Source organism: Lepisma saccharinum, chromosome 14, assembly GCF_977018435.1.
Source record: "Lepisma saccharinum chromosome 14, izLepSacc3.1, whole genome shotgun sequence".
Lineage (NCBI taxonomy): Eukaryota > Metazoa > Arthropoda > Insecta > Zygentoma > Lepismatidae > Lepisma > Lepisma saccharinum.
In genome coordinates, this window is record NC_139242.1 from 27,274,717 (window position 1) to 27,293,614 (window position 18,898).

An 18,898-nucleotide genomic window follows, 5' to 3' on the forward strand; every position below is an offset into this window, starting at 1 on the left:
AATAACTATATGTTTGTACTCGAATATTGTACAAATATTCAACACAATGAATACACTAATTCAATTTTCATAATAATAAACTGGGTAAATATTGTTCGTTTCAAAATAGTTAGATATTTCATATAAACGAATTGAATAGCGATACTATATTGAAAAAGCAGTATTTACGTCTTTTGACATTTTCACATTTTTAAACGTAATTTAAAAATAATTGTTTTACGTTATTTCGTGCCCTCGCCGTCGTGGTTCGCTTATTTGGAAAGTTTTGAACGTAGTGTGTACGGCCTCTAATATGGTACAAATATACAAAATATTCAAAACTGTCTATTTTCTTAATAATAAAGTGAGTAACCAATAACCGTTTCAAGATAGTTAGTTAGATTTCTTGTATAAACGAATTCAATAGCGACATTAAATTGAAAAAGCAATATTTGCGTCTTTTGTAATTTTCAAATTTGTAAACCTAATTGAAAAATAATTGTTTTAAGTCATTCCCATCAAATTCCTACCTCTCCTCTGTAATAAATTCTGATAAACTTTCTTTTAGTTCCCTAGCAACGTCCGTTTCCATGGACAACAACAAGCACGGCAAACTTTCTAAATAATTATTTGTCATTATACCTCTAAACATTTAATTAAAACAACCACGATGTAGATATTTTCGCATTGAGTATATACGTAAGTAATTGTGTCTGGGCTGAAACTTCTTCTTGTGTAGATGTCACCCTTGTTTGAGGCACCTTTTCAAAACCAGGAGTTCATTCATCTGTGTGTGATCTGTGAGAAATATTTATTTATTTATTTATTTACATTTTACTTGGGATTACCGCTAAGCAGTTTTTCCCATATCTATATACATATGTACTGTACATAAACTTACATTTTTTAGTACATTATTATTAAAGGATACTATGAACATTTTTTTTCTATTAAATAGTTAAGCCACATTTTCTAAAAAAAAATTACAATATATATCCAACTGTAAGGTTAGGTTCACAAATCAAAGATTCCAAACACTGAGGAAAAGGAATTTCACAGTTTATAAGAGTTTTATAGAATGTCTCTCTTTCTTGTGTGTATCTATTACACTCAAATAGGATATGGTGTATATCTTCCTTGTTGCCACATGTACAGTTTGGGTTTTGTACAATCCGGATCTTTTGTAAATGACTTTTAGTAGTTGTATGTCCTGACCTAATACGATTTAGTAATACTATCACATTCCGTGAACCTTGAACTTTTGTAAACCAAGGTCTCATTCTATTGAAATTAGCTATCCTCTGATAAAAGCTGCCTGCATTTTGAAATTCACCTTTGCACCATTCCGTCCAGTTTTCCTTCAACTTTTTCTTCACCCTCGGTAGAAGGTCTGTGTACCAGGTTTTCAGCTCCAGTACAGGTTGAATTACCCTAGCTTGTTTTGCATACAAATCTGCCATATCATTTCCTAAATTTTGACAATGTGCTTTAACCCAGGTTAAATGAATTATCTTTCCCCTGCTCCTTAAATTTTGTAAAGTTTTTACACAGTTTATAATGTATGGGGAGCATTTAAATAATAAATCATAATTGGACTGAATTGAATATAATACACTTTTGGAATCCGTTAATATTAATATATTTTTTTCTTGCAATTTATATGTATATATTAGTGCTTGGTAAATTGCATAAGCTTCAGCTGTAAAAATGGAAAAATCTTCCGGTAAATGTACCATAATTGATTCCTTCTTCTGTACATCATAAACAGCACATCCTACATTTTGACTACTTTTTGAACCGTCTGTATATATAAAGTAATAATCTTTCCATCTTTCCATGTAATCATATTTTGTATATTGTTCAGGAAAATAAATATCTCTATATTCACAAACAGGAAAATCTAGAGTATATATGGGCTTACTCCTTACTTTCAATAATTTTTGATGATCCTCATAGTACTCATTATATAATTGCACCCATCCTATATCTTCGCAGTTATTAATTTTGCCTGTATCATGTAATTCAACCAAGTCGAATAGAATGTCGTTAAACGGATGATTAACTTCTGACATTGTTTTCAACAGATATTTAATAGACATTTCTCTTTTCCTATAACTTAAGTTCCATTCGCATGCTTCCATGTATACAGCAACATTGGGAGTACTCTTCATCAGTCCTAGACACTTTCGTAGAACTTTCCTCTGCATTACTTCCAAAGGTCGAAATACACGTTCCGAAATTGTATTAAAGACTATAATCCCGTATTCTATTGTTGGTTTGTAATAATTTTTGTAAAAATTCATCATGGTACTAGGATGACTTCCCCATTTTGTTGTAGCCATAGAACGAAATACATTGTAAATTACTTCTGCCTTTTTCACTAACATTTTTACATGAGGTTTCCATGTTAATTTACTATCAAATATAACGCCTAAATATTTCACTGAATTTTCTATGGGAATGTGTAACTTTTTTGTATATTGATTCACATTTTTCGGAGCTCCTTTTTTACTAAATATAATCAACTTTGATTTTTCTGACGATATATTCATAGACCTATTCTCAAGAAATTTCTTTATCTCTATTATTTTCGCTTCCATGTTGGTGACTCCTTTATCTACTTGCTTGACACTCTCATATATACATAAATCATCTGCATATTGTATAAATCCAAATGGCTCAGGACATATTCTTTGAACATCCATTAAATATATATTAAAAAGTAAAGGACTTAAAGGACTTCCCTGTGGAAGTCCTCTTGTTATCCATCTAGGACCCTCAACTTTATTGTGAAAGTAAAAATATAAACAACGATTTTTTAATAGATTCCAAATTATTTTTAGATGCATATAAGGTATTTTCAGATTTTGTAGAATGTTTAATAATTTATTTATATTTACATTATCATATGCCCCTTTAATATCTAAGAAGGCAGCAATAAGACTACTTTTCCTTTTCATTGTATCATAAATTTTTGATGATAACATTGCCAACGCATCTGTACACCCCATTCCCTTCCTAAATCCAACTTGAAGCCTTGAAAATAATTCCTGTCCCTCTATATGCCAACTTATTCTCTTTAGAATTAATTTTTCAAAAATTTTCCCCAGTACTGAAGACAAAGCTATCGGTCTATAAGATTCTCCTTTATGTGGACTTTTGCCAGGTTTCAATATTGGTAAAATCATTTGAGTGTACCACGATTGCGGTACATTTCCTGAATGCATTATATAGTTGTAGATGTTACAAAGATATATTATACCACATTCCGGCAAGTTTTGAATCATCGAGTATGTTATTCCATCTTTTCCTGGAGTTGTGTCCTTGGCTCTTATTATTATGTCTCTTATTTCATCGATCATGATATTGGTATATAATCCTTGTGAATGTCTATCTTTAGGACTGAAAGAGAAAATTTCATCAGGGGCATCTGCAGGTTCTTGTTTAGTATTACATGTTACCTTCATAATAAATTCATCTTTCCAGGTTTCTTTGAGTGGTATTAATCGAGGGGTATGTGGTTTGCAGATTGATTTAAATTTAGCCCACACGGTACTGATACTCTCTTTGTTATTTATGTCTTCACAATACTTTGCCCACGATTGTCTCTTTGCGCTGATATAACATTTCTTGGCCTGCGCTATTGCTTTCTTATAATTAATCCAAGTTTCCTGATTTGGTATTGTTTTATAAACTTTAGTAGCTTCAATTCTCTGTATTTTAAAATTTTGGCAATCTTTATTCCACCAGTGTACTATTGGATACTTTTTTACAACTTCCTCTTTTGTCCTTGTACATGATCTGTCCATAACAATGCTAACAGAATCTACAAAATAATCATATGTACTCTTATCAATATTATTTAAATCTGTATTTTTAAATAAGATTGTAAGTAATTTAGAATATTTATTCCAATCAGCTTCGTTAACTTTCCATTTTCTGAGCGGAATAGTGAAAGATCTCACTGAATTAGTATCAGTATAAAAGAAACATGGATAATGGTCACTGGTTCTTTGATCACTGTCTGTTTCCCACTGAAATTGACCACATATATCATCTGACATTAACGTTAAATCTATAGCTGTTGGCCGAGTACCTAATCTTCCTATATACGTAGCAGACCCGTCATTAATTACAGTAAAGTTGTACAAATCCATACATTCTACGAACACTTTCCCCAACTTATCTTCATCCTGATCTCCCCATATTGTGTGATGGCAATTGAAATCCCCTGCTATAATAAAAGGCTTTTCTATGCATTGAAACATTTGCGATAATGTATTTGTCGTTAATTTCTGTGACTCTGCACCTGTAGGAATATATATAGATATAATACTAACTTTTTGATTCATAAAAGCGATTTTAATTCCTACGACTTCAATTTTGTATGTGTCGTATATAGACAATGTATAATCAAAAGATATAGGTTCAAATGGAATGCTTTCATGAATCATAATTGCAACTCCTTTACTATCATCTTTAATCTTTTCATAAATTATGTGATAATGATTTACTTTAAAATAATCTATGTTTGATGGGTTCACAGAGATTTCCGATAAACATAAAAGTTCAGGTCTATATTCATCTATTAATTTCACCAGATTTTGCTTTCTTGCTTTCAATGATCTTACATTCCAGTGTACCCCCACGAATGTTTTCCATTATTTTTCCTTCCACACCCTAAGGTGTCTCTCCAAAAATTTCCAAATCCTCAATAATTTTCTGCACCTGGCCATTTATTTGTGAGCATTCTGTTAGTATTTCTTTTATGCTTAATAAGTCAGAATTTTTAGTTAATGTCGCCATAAGTTTCGCCATTAATTGTAACAAATTATACATAAGATCCTTCTGAGATGTTATGTGAGGAAAGTACACGATTTTTTTCTGTTCTTCATTGCTGTAGATTCCGGTGCTCACCTCCTGCATGCTTCTGTTTGTACTATCCACATCTTCCTCATTTTTCCTTGTCTTAATTACAGTTCCTGTAGACTTTCCATTTAATTGTTTTTGATTACTTTGTAATTTCTTTAGAGAACCTTTACTTGATTCTCCTTCAGAATTTCCATTATAATTCTTTGTTTGTGAATACGAATTTAGTCTGAAATTTTTTCCATATTTATTTTCAAATTTGGAATAGTCTCTATGATGTTCTGGAGGAACTCTTTTCCATGAAACATTTTCCAAGTATGTATCTGATTTTCTTTCACCCCAATCACTTAAGGCTTCAAATCTGTTTTGTATTGTTATGCTATTTCCTACAACACCAGTCTTTCTTGTGTCAATTTCACTTATTTGACTTTTGTTTATATGGTTTTTTATTTGATCAGCATATGAGTTGCCTTGAACAACATAATTGCTTGGAACATTACCTGTTATTACTTTCTCTCTTGCATCTTGCCGGGATAAATTATCATATGCCATAACTCTCATGATTTCTCTTTCCATTTCCCATTTTACACATGACTTATCAGTAGCAACATGTTATCCTCCGCAATTTAAACACTTCGGAGTTTCATTACAATTTTCATGTTCCTCTCTTCCACATCTAGCACACTTAGCTTTATCCTTGCATATGGCTGCTGAATGTGCGAACCTGTAACATTTCTTACATTGCATCACATTTCTAACTTTAGGAGTAACATCGAAAATGTGACTAACCACTATAATCTGTTTAGGCATTTCTTGAGATCTAAACGTGATTGATATTAGCTTAGTAGGAACAAAATAATATGAACCATCATCTTTTCGAATTCTCTTTTTCATTCTTTCCACTGATATTACTGTCGGGTCTTCAATACTTTCCTTAATTTCCTCCTCTTCAAATTCAGTGGGTACACCATATATCAATCCTTCCTTCACCAATAAGGATTCCGGGATGAACACATCAATATTATTTTCTTTATGAAAATGCATATTTTTCATGAAATTGTTAGCTTCATTCCTGGTGTAAAAATAAATCTTTGCTCTAAATAAACCACTTGGTTGGATATATCTGACCCTTATATCTTTCTTTGGCAATTCATTGCCTATTTTCATAGAGTTAAATTTCTTTTCTGCACCTTTAGTACTAGTCATTATTACTAAATATGGCCCATTATGTGTATCATAATACATTTTACACTTGTCTACATTATTTTCTCTTCGACCTTCTCCAAACGTGTTTACTTTATCTCTATTATCTAACCTGTCTATCCTTACCGCTTTTGCTGGAACTTGATCATCTTCAGAAGATCTGACTCTTTTAGCTTGTTTTCTAGATGTTTCTTCTATAATGTTATCTTCTATAACAATTTCATTGTCTTCTACCAAGTTCGTTATAATTTCTACTTGATTATTAAGTTCCATATAACCTATGGCATCCGCCATGACGTTAACAAGACTGCCTTACGAAAATCACATTAATGAGTATAATTCCTTTTACCGTAGTTTTAAACTTCAACTTAAATAAGTATATGGGTTTAACTCAATTCCAGTCACAAAATTCTCTCTTTATAAACAGTACTCACTTAATTAACAACTATTAATATTACCACAATATTACACAAACAGCTCAGTTTCCATCAACCCTTGTTTGTATCCCAAAAGAGAAGTCTTGTGAGAAATATAATGTAGCTAGACAATTAAGAATTGAAGGAAACAATGTGAGCAAAAAAGAAATGCCCGTGGCAACAGTTGCTAAGGACGTGAATAAAGGGCATTTTCACCCTTAAGGAAGGGCCGATTGAGCGATTTTTGAATTTTCTCGGACTTTTGGGACGATTTCATGGGGGTCGTAATCGGGCATTTTTCGCCTCCGGGGCTTCCTTCATGGAGAACATTTATGTCAGTGAGTCAGTCAGTGGTGAGATTGGGGCTTTATATATATTGGACTCGCGTACTATCGACGTGGCCTTTGGCCACGTCTCGTACGCTCGCCGACGTGCTTCGCTTATTTGGAAAGTTTTGAACGTAACTTTACATGTGTACCGGCTCTAATATGGTACAAATATTCAAAATAGTATTGCCAATTTTCTTAATACTAAAGTGAGTAAGCAATAACCGTTTCAGGATAGTTAGATTTCTTGTATAAACGAATTCAATAGCGACACTAAATTGGAAAAGCAATATTTACGTCTTTGTCATTTTCACATTTCTAAACGTAATTGAAAAATAATTGTTTTCCGTCTATTCCCATCAAATTCCTACCTCTCCTCTGCAATAAATTCTGATGCTCATGTTTTGAAATTCGAAAAGTCTAGCATAATTATCTTACAGTAGTTTTCCGGTAAAAAATAAACTTTCTTTAAGTTCCCTAGCAACGTCCGTTTCCATGGACAACAACAAGCACGGCTAGCTCTAAAGAATTGTTTGTTATTATACCCCTAAACATTTAGTTAAAACAAGCACGATGTAGATATTTTCGCATTGAGTATAATAATATATGTGTAATTGTGTCTGGACTGAATCTTCTTCTTATGTAGATGTCACCCTTGTTTGAGGCACCTTTTCAAACCAGGAATTGATTCATCTGTGTCTGATCTGTGAGAAATATAATGTAGCTAGACAATTAAGAATTGAAGGAAACAATGTGAGCAAAGAAGAAAAGCCATGGAAACGTTTGCTAAGGACGTGAGAAAAGGGCATTTTCACCCTTAAGGAAGGACCGATTGAGCGATTTTTGAATTTTCTCGGTCTTTTGGGGCCATATCATGGGGGGTCGTAATCGGGCATTTTTCGCCTCCGGGGCTTCCTTCATGGAGAACATTTATGTCAGTGAGTCAGTGGGATTGGGGCTATATATATATTGGACTCGCGTACTCTCGACGTGGCCTTTGGCCACGTCTTGCACGCTCGCATGCGTGACCTTCGGCCACGTTGTGGGCGCAATCATGTTATAGATGGGGTTCTTCATAGATCTTAATGACTTTGAAAATGTCTGCATGTTGTATTGGATGATGGGGAAGATATGTATAAGTTTGAAAAGTTTAGAAAGTAACTTTATATGTGTATGGGCTCTAATAAGGTACAAATATTCAAACTATTTTTGTCTATTTTCTTCATAATGAACTGAGTAAATAATAACAGTTTCAACATAAGCAGTTGGATGTTTTGCATCAACGAATTGAATAACGACTAAATTTAAAATGCAATATTTACGTATTTGGTTATTTTCACATTTTTGAACGTAATTGGATAATAACTGTTTTCCGTCATTCCCCTCAAATCCCTACCTTGCCTCTGTAATAAATTCTGATGCTCGTATTTTGAAATTCGAAAAGTCTAGCATAATTCCCTTACAGTAGCTTCCGGGGTGAAAATAAACTTTTTTAAGTTCCCTAGCAACGTCCATTTCCATGGACAACAACAGGCACGGCAAGCTCTAAGGAATTACATGCCATTATACCCCCTAAACATTTAGTTAAAACAAGCACGATGTAGATATTTACGCATTGAGTATAACGTAATTGTATCTGGGCTGAAACTCCTTATTATGTAGATGTCACCCTTGTTTGAGCCACCTTTTCAAAGCCAGGGGTTCATTCATCTGTGTGCTATTGATCTGTGAGAAATATAATGTATCTCGACAATTAAGAATTGAAGGAAACAATGTGTGCAAAAGAAATGCCCGTGGCAACGGTTGCTAAGGACGTGAGAAAAGGGCATTTTCACCCTTAAGGAAGGGCCGATTGAGCGATTTTTGAATTTTCTTGGACTTTTGGGACGATTTCATGGGGGATCGTAATCGGGCGTTTTTCGCCTCCGGGGCTTCCTTCATGGAGAACATTTATGTCAGTGAGTGAGTGGTGGGATTGGGGCTATATATACAGGGTGTCATTTTAATGGCGCCCACGGACCACGGAAACGTATAGAGGACATCAAAACAAACCACTTTTCTTAGTAACGTTTTTCTCGTTGGAGCATCGTTTCGGCGCTACAGTCGTTCAAAAAAGCCCGTTTTTCCGCCTGAATGCTGGCAACCACACACAACATTTGATTGCATTTGTGACGTCATATCCCGTAATGAAGCGATGCGTTCCAGGGTTGCCAGGAATAAACATATTCTGTGAAAAGTGACATAGCTTAAATCACCCACATTATGTACCGTAGAACAAAATGTGAAAACACGTTCTGTAACCTGACAGGAAGTAAACAAACGATACGAATAATGGTAGAAAGAAAATAGAATTCAAGTGGAAGTGGTCATATCAAATTTTGTCTCAGCTTACATGTCAAATATTTGCAAATCTAGTTACCAAGTTGGCATCTACAATTTAGTATATCCACTTCGTCCTTCTGATACTAGTTGTCTGTGACGCACTGATCAGATGACAAAATACACTAGTGTCCAAAATTAAACCAACAAACAGAAATCCTTTCCTCGTGTGATTTTTTGGTGATAAATTTGCCAAGTTTAACCTGTTGCTATCGTGATTTTTTTGTTGATAAATTCTGGAAGGGATGCCCATAGAAAGGATTTTTTGGGGGGGGATTTTTCCCTTCAAATAATATAAAATTCAACATTTATTCCCAAAATATATGTAAAAATGTTACCTTAAATGCATCACATTTAATCCATTAGATGAAGAAAAGAAAGTGTTTAGGGCATTATTGAAGGGGGGCGGGTGTATCGAACTCCTATATATTAGGCCTTAATTGACACGTGGGTTCTGAGGGGGATTCTGAATTAAACTTTGGGGGGGGGGACAGTATCCAACTCTAGGTCTTAGATTATGGCGAGTACTTTAGTTAGAGGGGGATTGAGCATTAAATTGAAGGGGATATCCAATTCTTGTGTATTACTATTGTCTTAGACTGTTGCGGAAATTCTGGTGTGGAGACAGAGAATTAATTTTTTGGAGGAGGCAATATCTACTCTTCAATATTAACAGTAAGTCTAAAATTGGCATGGAAATTTTGGTGGTAGGATTGAGTATGAAATTTAAAGGGGAGATAGAAAGCTCTTGATAAAGTGTTAAATCTTAGATTGTCAAGCGATTTCTGTAGTGGAGAGAGAGTTCGAACATTACATTTTGGAGACTGTATTTAGCGATAAGGCATCCACACGTTTTCGACCCCGAATGTGCCAAAGGAAAAGCAGGAAAAGGAAAATACTAAATATCTCGGGATCTTAAGAAAGTTTTGACACCCTATTAAATTAATACTCTTCAAAGTCTGCAAAATGAATGTAAAAATTTTCTTGCTCGCTTCGCTCGCAATGGTTTGTTGCTACGATGTGTGTTTCGCGCTTTAATGAGATGAATATGAAGTTTTTGTACTAAAGCTGCATTACAAGACAAGCAATATTCTCGATTGATTGATTCATTGATTTTGTGTTTTAAGTCCACTTTATGCACTCTAAGGCTAATCGGGACTGAACTTACAGTTTAAAGTGGGATCCACACGATATTCTCCATTATGATAAACGATTTTAGGGGTGGTCTTGAGTGATGGCACCCCTGTTTAGGGAGAAGGGGAAGATCAATTATAATGTTTAGTAAAGCTAAGAAAAAAGTTACTTTCGGTAGACACGCTGTCGAAATTAAATATTTTGTGGGTATTACGACATGGTTTAAGGTGCGAATGATATGATTTGGGGGAAACACATGACATGATTTTGGGGGGGATGCGCCATTGGCCTTGGGGGGGGGATGGGCACCCCTGAATCCTGGCACATTAAGGTTAGTTTATTTTCTATCTTAAACCAGTTGTCTATAACATCATAAATATTACTATCACCTGATCGTATTATGTGGTCAAATGGACACACTGGAAAGAATTTCCGTTCGTTGCTTTAATTTTGAACATTAGTATAGAAATGAAAGAACTCAGAATTCCAAAGATAAGCAACACATAATATAATGTATATTCAGGGCATTATGAGGCAAGCGGCAAGAAGGGTTGAAAATACAGGGATACAAGTAGTAGTAATACAAGCTCTCCGACGACCGTGTTTATCTATGCACCGGATACACATGTAATAGTTTGCAGCTGTGAACAGGGCAGTATATTCGCTACTGATTCATCATTAGATTGTTACTGTGGTTGTACGTGTTTTAGCCGTAATGTAACAACGTGAACCTCGGATACTTCCGTTATCAGCACAAAAGTACCACAAGGCATCTGTAGATATCAACCTTGCAACGAGATTTGCAAATATTTGACATGTAGATGGGCGTAAACAGCCACATGTAAGTTGTAAGTCCAATAACATTTATTGTTGTTGATATTTGACATGTACGCTGAGACAAAATCCGATATTGACACTTCATTTTGAATAAGTTCTTTACAATTTCTCATATCCTTGGTTCACTTGCCCCTTCCACTGATGATGACTGCTGATCTTCTGACTGGTAGGCTATGATGTTCGGTCTACTGGAGGCGTTTCTCGCTTCGTTTTACAGTTAATAATGTGGTTGGTAGTTTGTCATTTTTAAGATAATTTGTGTGTTCCTTGCAACCCTACCGTGCGCTGTTTCGCCGCGGGAAATGACGTCACAGATACGATCAAATGTTGTGTTGGGTTGCCAGCATACAGGCGGCAAAACGGTATTTTTTGAACGGCTATAGCGTCGAATCGACGCACCAACGAGAAAAATGTTACTGAAAAAAGTTGTTTGTTTTGATGTCCTCTATACGAATCTGTGGTCCGTGGGCGCCATTAAAATGACACCCTGTATATTGGATTACATAATTATATTACATTAAAATCATCATTATTACCTTATATATCATCTCTTATTCTATATTACTTATAATAATAATCCTTTGCGCAACAGCCCATGAAGGGCCTAGGCGTACCTACCGACTGCCGATCTCCCTCCCACGCTTTCCTTCGTCACCTCTAAGCGTCGCTTAGGAGATGGTAACATAATGGATCAAAATATCCTAGCTATATATATATATATATATATATATATATATATATATATATATATAAATCAAAATGCATGAAATCATATTTTAATTTCTATATCTTAACTTTTATACACGTACTTATCAATAACGAACTAATTGTAACAGATTTATTTCCAAATAGTATGTAACCAAGATCTTATTCATTTTCCAGCGCACTTATAAGACCAACTTTAAATGCGAGAAATTCCCAGAGCCGCGGCAGCGACACTCTCCACGCGGACGTTGCACTTTGTACGGCTGCAGTCATCTCTCCCCCGAGAAAGAATGCTGACGCGGAATTCCTATCAGCATAGTGTTCCGAACATATCACTACACGCGACAGCGGTGGAATTACAAGAGGTTAAAAACCTTAATGAGCAGCGAATAACTGTTTCCTGTCTCAAATACGTAGGTTAGCTTGTTGCAGCCGGGCAATTGGACCCTGTTGTGGCCCCCAGAATCGAGAGGGAACGTCTTCGCGTGTTTAAGGGAAACATACTACATAATGGTGAACTTTAGTAAATTTTACCTGTGGAAATTCATTATACCAAATCTGTTTTGGTTTACCAGAATAGAAAAATTAACAGAAACCAAATCATTTGAATTTTTCTCATTGTGATTATCATGGTTAACATATATCGCACATTTCAAAGTGCATATGCAAGTTATTCAATCCTCCCATAACTAATTCACGAATCGAAGATGATAATAATATAAAGAAGCATATAATTAACTCATTATTACGAATTCTTCACCTACATCTTTTTGCTAACTTCTAATTAATTATATAATACTAAAGAAAATTAACTCTATTAACTAACCAATGATTAATCTTATTATTATATTAATGAAATTAATTATAATAGATTCAAATGTGTAAAATCTCACAAGAAATATTATAATACGTTTTTATTATTATTATTATTATTATTATTGTATTATATATTGTATATTTTGAATAATAAACAGAAAGGAAAAGAGAAAAAGGCGGGGGAACCGTTTAAATTCAGAGCAACTGACGTCCTGGTTTATTTAAAGGCACCAGGACATAAGCGCATACCCTCGAATGTATGCGGGTGGAGGCGGGCCTACTTCGGGGGTTCCCCCCTTCATTTATGTTGTTAGCTAAAGCAGACAATTTCGAAATATGTAACATATATGTATATATGCGTACTGAAATATGTTGAAAAATCTCTTTCTGTTCTATGAGAATAATAATTAATTACGTAACGTAACGTGCTTCTATCGATTCTTTCGTAAAAACTTCAAACCCGATGATTTCATAAGTTCCTTGCACTAAAACGTATCTATAAGAAGCACTGGAAGATTAACAATCTTGTTTCGTGTTGTGTGGATGACTATTGTTTTAGCTATCGCCTTATGCATTGATTGAAAGAAGGGCAATCTCAAATTACTCGCAGTTAAATTAAGACTTATAGTCCGAGGTCGAGTTGAGGCTTATAGAGTCGCTAAAATTTAATGTTAATTTTGATTTTATTGTGGTAAGTTATTAGTCATAGTAGGAAGGGAAAAAATAACTTGTCGCCATTTTTTCGCCCATCTATTATAGCAGTTATCCTAGGAAAATAGCGGCCACAAACAGTTTTATTGCTCTATCTTTAAAACGCTTAATTTTATCAAAAAATTTCCAACAAAACATTAAACAAAATAAGTTTCGAATTATTTTTATAACTGGAACCATTTAGCTGAAAATCACGATCATAGTTGTGACTCCTATAGAAATTTTCTACTAGATAGTGTTCGAACAAATCAATGCAAAAATTCCCAGTGTTTCATCCTGTACTATAGTAGATTAACGCCCTCTACCGTATTTCTTGCTAAATCACAAGTCAGAAATAACATGTTGAGCAGCAACTCTCTGCATAAGACTTCACATTTGTCACAAATGTGAATATTTCATCCCGTATCACTTTATCTAATCTACAATGTAACATTAAAACAAGAAACCTTTAAAATCAATTATTATTTTTATAAACGTAAAACATAGCTAGCTGTATTTATAGGGAAATAATGTGAAGGGTACATACAACTTTCAGTTGTCCGAGGATAGTAAAATTTAACTACTTGTAATGTTGACAATAACTATTGATTATGGATGTTATTCACTAATGGTAAACTGGTTAATACTTACATTACTACTGAATTTGAACAGCTTTGAGTTATTATATCTAAATATCTTTCTTATCAACGTACACTAATTATATTAAAAATTAGAATATTTTTGTTCATTTATATTTTTATTTTCCAATTTTTCAAATTGTATATGAAAATATAATTGTGCGTTTTTCATATTTTTTGAAAATTTATGTGAGTTTTTGCTATTTTACAGTTTATTTTTAACATAATGAATGCTGATACAGTTATTCAGAAAATACGAATAAAATAAAATTATTGTGCATGGTATTGTACATATAAGACTATTCATTATGTCTGTAGGCCCCCTCTGAACCATAAGTTATGGTTTCAAATATTACAATATTGCAGTGATTGAATCAGATGTTGATGCGATTATTCGATTAATGCAAAAATTTTTATTGAAGCAATGGAAGAGATATGGACCTGTTAAACCCTCCACTTATACACGGCCATGATTAGTGGAAATTTAGGATTTTCATTGCGAGGAGGGTCAATAATTCAAACTCACAAAGACTATCGGTGTTTACTATTGTTTTTAATGCTGTATATGTTTCTAGGTAGCGATGTAAATAATTCATTTTCTGCTATGAGGGCATACGAACCACGAGGACCCTTGGTGAACAATGAATTCTATCCTGGATGGCTGGATCACTGGGAAGAAAGCCACTCGAAGAGCTCTACTGAAAGTGTCGTGAAGACTCTCAGGGAAATGCTGGACGTTGGAGCTTCTGTTAATTTCTACATGTTCCATGGTGGAACAAACTTTGGATTTACGGCAGGTAATATATTTGGCTCTATTTTAACTTGATATGTAACTTGTGAAGGTGACTTATTTTTACGTCATGTCAACGTGTCATTAGAAGAAACGTTGCTCTAGATCCTGCTAGTGTGCGGCGGGATTAAAGTTGAGAGAAAATAAGAATATGAAAAAGCGGTAGAGAATGACGAAAAGAGACATGCGCGCGCATACATACAGAGAGAGTGAAGGAGATCCAAGGAACAGCGAGAGAGGAAGAAAGAAACTAAAAGATATGTAAAAGCGAGGCAGACAAAGAGAGATATAAAGAATGGAGACAAGTAGGGAGGGAGAGAGAGAGAGAGAGAGAGAGAGAGAAATAAAGCGACAGAGAGAGGGAAGAAAGAGAAGTGAATAGAAATATAGAGGTCAGACAGAGAAATAGAAAATCAAACGACCGAGAGAGGGGAAATAAAGAAAGAAAAGAAAAATAGAGACAAAACAGAGAGAGAGAGAGAGAGAGGAAAGAGCAAAACAAATGCAACGGTGTGGAAAAACAGAAATTATAGGAAACGTCATCAGTCTATTCTCATCGCTGTGATTAACCCCAAACGGGAAAGCGACGTAAAATAACAGGAATAGATAAAACTTGTAACATGTTTTGTGACCTTTCTGTAACATCATGGAATTATGTAGAAACTTGCATTTATTTACCTACTCAAGTAGAAATTTTTAGGAGCATTCAAGCCAAGATTTCCTATACAATTCTTAATCATCACACTTATCAACTCACCAAACCTTATTTTCCATATTTTAAAATTAATATCTACGAGATATGACTTGTTTCTTTATTTTTAGGCGCTAACTTCGGCAGCACGTACACACCAGATCCAACGTCCTATGATTACGATGCTCCCCTGACAGAAGCAGGCGATCCCACAGAGAAATACTTCGCTATTAGGGACGTCGTTAAAGAGGTGATGAAATACGCCAAGCTGTAACTAAATTAATCTTGTTGTTAAGAAACTCTAAGACCGAAGCGACACGGGTTACTTAGGAAGAAACCTTCAGAAATGAATGCAACCTTTCGTACGAGAATGACGTGTCACGGGGACTGGGTCTTTTCTCATCTTGTCACCTCGGTCTCGTGGTTGCGCATGTGCAGTGAATGTTCTTTTCACAGGCAAGAGATGCCCGTGTCGCTTGTCACTTCAGTGTGAAACCCCCCGTGCCGTGTGTCGCTTCGGTCTGAAAGCTCCCTTAGAGTTACTCATTTTCTGTTTAAATTATAAGGGAGCTTTCAGACAAAAGACAGATGACATATAACACTGGAGTTTCACACCGACCCGACAAGCGCCCCATCAAATCTGTAGGAAAGAATTCATTTGTTTGTTGAAGGCTTGTCTCCTGTCGCATGTTGCTTTAGTCTGAAAGATCCCTAAGTTCTATCATAACGAATGTAATTATAAATCTCAGTTTTGTGTAATCTTGCTATTGTTTTTGTTTACGTGGGTCGTTTAATATATAAGTTTCCGTATGCTGTAAAAAAAAATTATTATTAAGATACATTAGAAAACTATACATACATGTGTAGGAGGATCCTTCCTCACTTCTCCACATAATCCCCATAGAGATTCAGGCATTTGTCCCACCGTTGCACCAATTTGTCCATACCCTTTGCAAGAAAATCAGGGCTCTGGCTATTGAGAACTATTCTCACATTCCGCTTCACTTCTTCATCTGTTTCGAAACGGTAACCTTGCAATTCAGAGTTTAACACCGGAAAAGCATGGCAATCACTCGGCGCTAAATCGGGCCTGTATGGAGGGTGGGGCAGCCTTTCCCACCCCCAATTCTTCAATTTTGTGTTGTGTTTGCACTGTTGAGTGAGGGCGAGCGTTATAGTCAAGAAGAATGACACCAGCTGACAGGAGACCTGGTCGCTTATGGCGAATTGCGTTTTTCAGTTTATCCAATGTTTGACAATGACGGTCAGCATTAATTGTTCTTCCTCGTTCCAAGAAGTCCATAAGCAGAACGCCCTTAGCATCCATGCTTCTGAACTCCTTATGATTCGAGCCCGCGTTTTCCGAACAAGCATTTACTTTTCGCCATTGAGCTCATGCGCCTTCACGTCTGATAACGAATCGATTGTTGTTCCTTGTAGACGAAGGATGGCGCTTGTCAACCATGTGCTTCTTTTTAATGGCATTGCTTTATACAATATTTTATATCACAGGGAGACTTATATATTGAACGTCCCTAGTATTATTATTTATATCATTATCTCTTTCCCGCTTAAATTTAATTCTGATTGATTTATTTCACGTCGCTTTTCTGCCACTTGTGACTAATCACGAAGGTGAGGATGAATGGTTATGTGATGTGATGAAGGAAAGGACAATCACAAATACACAAGTCCAAAGATGGCTGTGAGTCCTGGTTATTCTGCAAAATGCAGTCAAGGGTGTACTACGTGGAAGAGAGGTTGACATTCGGGTGCCTTCCGCACGGGACACACTTACGCCCCAAATCTAATTCTTCAGTACCGGAGGAATTATGCCCAGATAATACGAAAGCTAGTCGTGTCAGGCTTTCTGCAATTCTGACACGCGGTAACTATAACTGGTCGCATTTCCAGCTAGCGGCCGAGAAACAACGAATCAGCGATCAGTTGAATTCTCTTCGACTGACATCAGCCATTTTTGTGTCACAAGGCACCGAACGCTCCTAGCGGGACTTAACAAATTAGCATCGGACACACCATAAGTACTGTAGAGAGAGAATGTGTGTGACGAGCTTAAGCTTGTTTCTAGGATATTCTGTTACTAAATATAAGTTGTACAATAGTACACACAAAACACTCACACGCTAATAAAAACAACTGGTAAAACCAGGCGTATGCTTGGCAACGTTGCTACGCGGGACCGATGTTGCCGCTACAACTTTTACTTCGCAACTGGGGTTGCTGATACTCATAGAGGTACAGTGGTGGAAAAAAGTTCTTCCCCATAAGACTTTAATGGCAGTAAATAATGCCGGAAGGGTAGGCAACACACATTGCACCATTAGGTGATCGGGTGATTTTGTCTGTCTCAAGGAGCAACTCGCCTTTCATGCAAAAGCCAACAGGCACAGGAAATGTAGGAAAGTCACGTGACTTGTCAGGTGGAATGTTGTTCGTCAGAAAATCACCTTTTCTCAACCCAAGTCGCAGAACCGACAAGAGCTACCCGTTATATCTCCGAAAATGATTCCCCTAAAAACGTTGAACGAAACGCTAAAACAATTCTTGCCTTAATTACTGAATGTGCCCTAGTAACACAGTCGTTAAGGCGTTTTATTACCATGCGAGAGATCTGGGTTCGATCCTCGACGGGGGATAATCGGGATTTTGTCCACCTGTTCAAGCTGCTTCGGTGCCCACCCAGCGTCGTATAAAGTCGGTACCTGAAGGAAACTCTGGGGAAGGGGGGGGGGTATGGCGGCCAGGGGCGTGGTGCTGATCACATCATTCCCACCTTCAGCCTGATGAAGAAAGCGTGGGGCCCCAACTCCACTAACTCCACACCCCCTATACGCCTTCATGGCTTGGTGCAAAGCACAAGGTAGGACTTTGCATTTTAATTTACTATACATCCCAATTTTGTCGTAACAAAACTTCCCAATCTCTACGTGGGCTTTCTTCCAAGTTCCGTAGGGATGTGAATAGGCTCCAATATTTCTTGAGACAATTCATACATGTTATATTTAATTATAAGAACAACAGCCGATATATATTTTGTGTCTTTTTTTTGGCGGGGAGGTATAATCCAAACATGTGAGGTGATCCTTTTCCCACTACTCACTCCATTCTCAGAAATAAATCGCAATTCCACACACTGAAAATGCAGCACTTTCTACATCTTAGCGTGCAAATATCTACATAGTAGCAAAGTAATGTGTGGAAAGAGAAAAGTTAACGATTCGTAACGGCACTCTGGAAATCTTTTACAAGTAGTTTATTTTTTTCAATTTGAACTGACATTCATAACATTCATTAACGATTCCAATATTGACAAAAGAATAAATAGCTTAGGCGTTCTGCTACTTTCAATTCTTCATTATCGTAGTCACCGTAACTCTCTCTCTCTCATCCTTCCCGATGGCGCT

The 18,898-nt window shown here is 35.9% G+C and overlaps 1 protein-coding gene across 1 annotated transcript in view; it reads left to right on the forward strand.

The window, feature by feature from the left end:
* Positions 1-18,898, forward strand: part of Ect3 (Ectoderm-expressed 3) — a 60,324-nt gene that overhangs the window by 19,890 nt on the left and 21,536 nt on the right. Inside the window, exons 7-8 of the mRNA XM_083135292.1 lie at positions 14,568-14,789; positions 15,605-15,723. Of these exons, the coding sequence (XP_082991418.1) occupies positions 14,568-14,789; positions 15,605-15,723 (341 nt within the window). The remainder of the gene's footprint in view (positions 1-14,567; positions 14,790-15,604; positions 15,724-18,898) is intronic.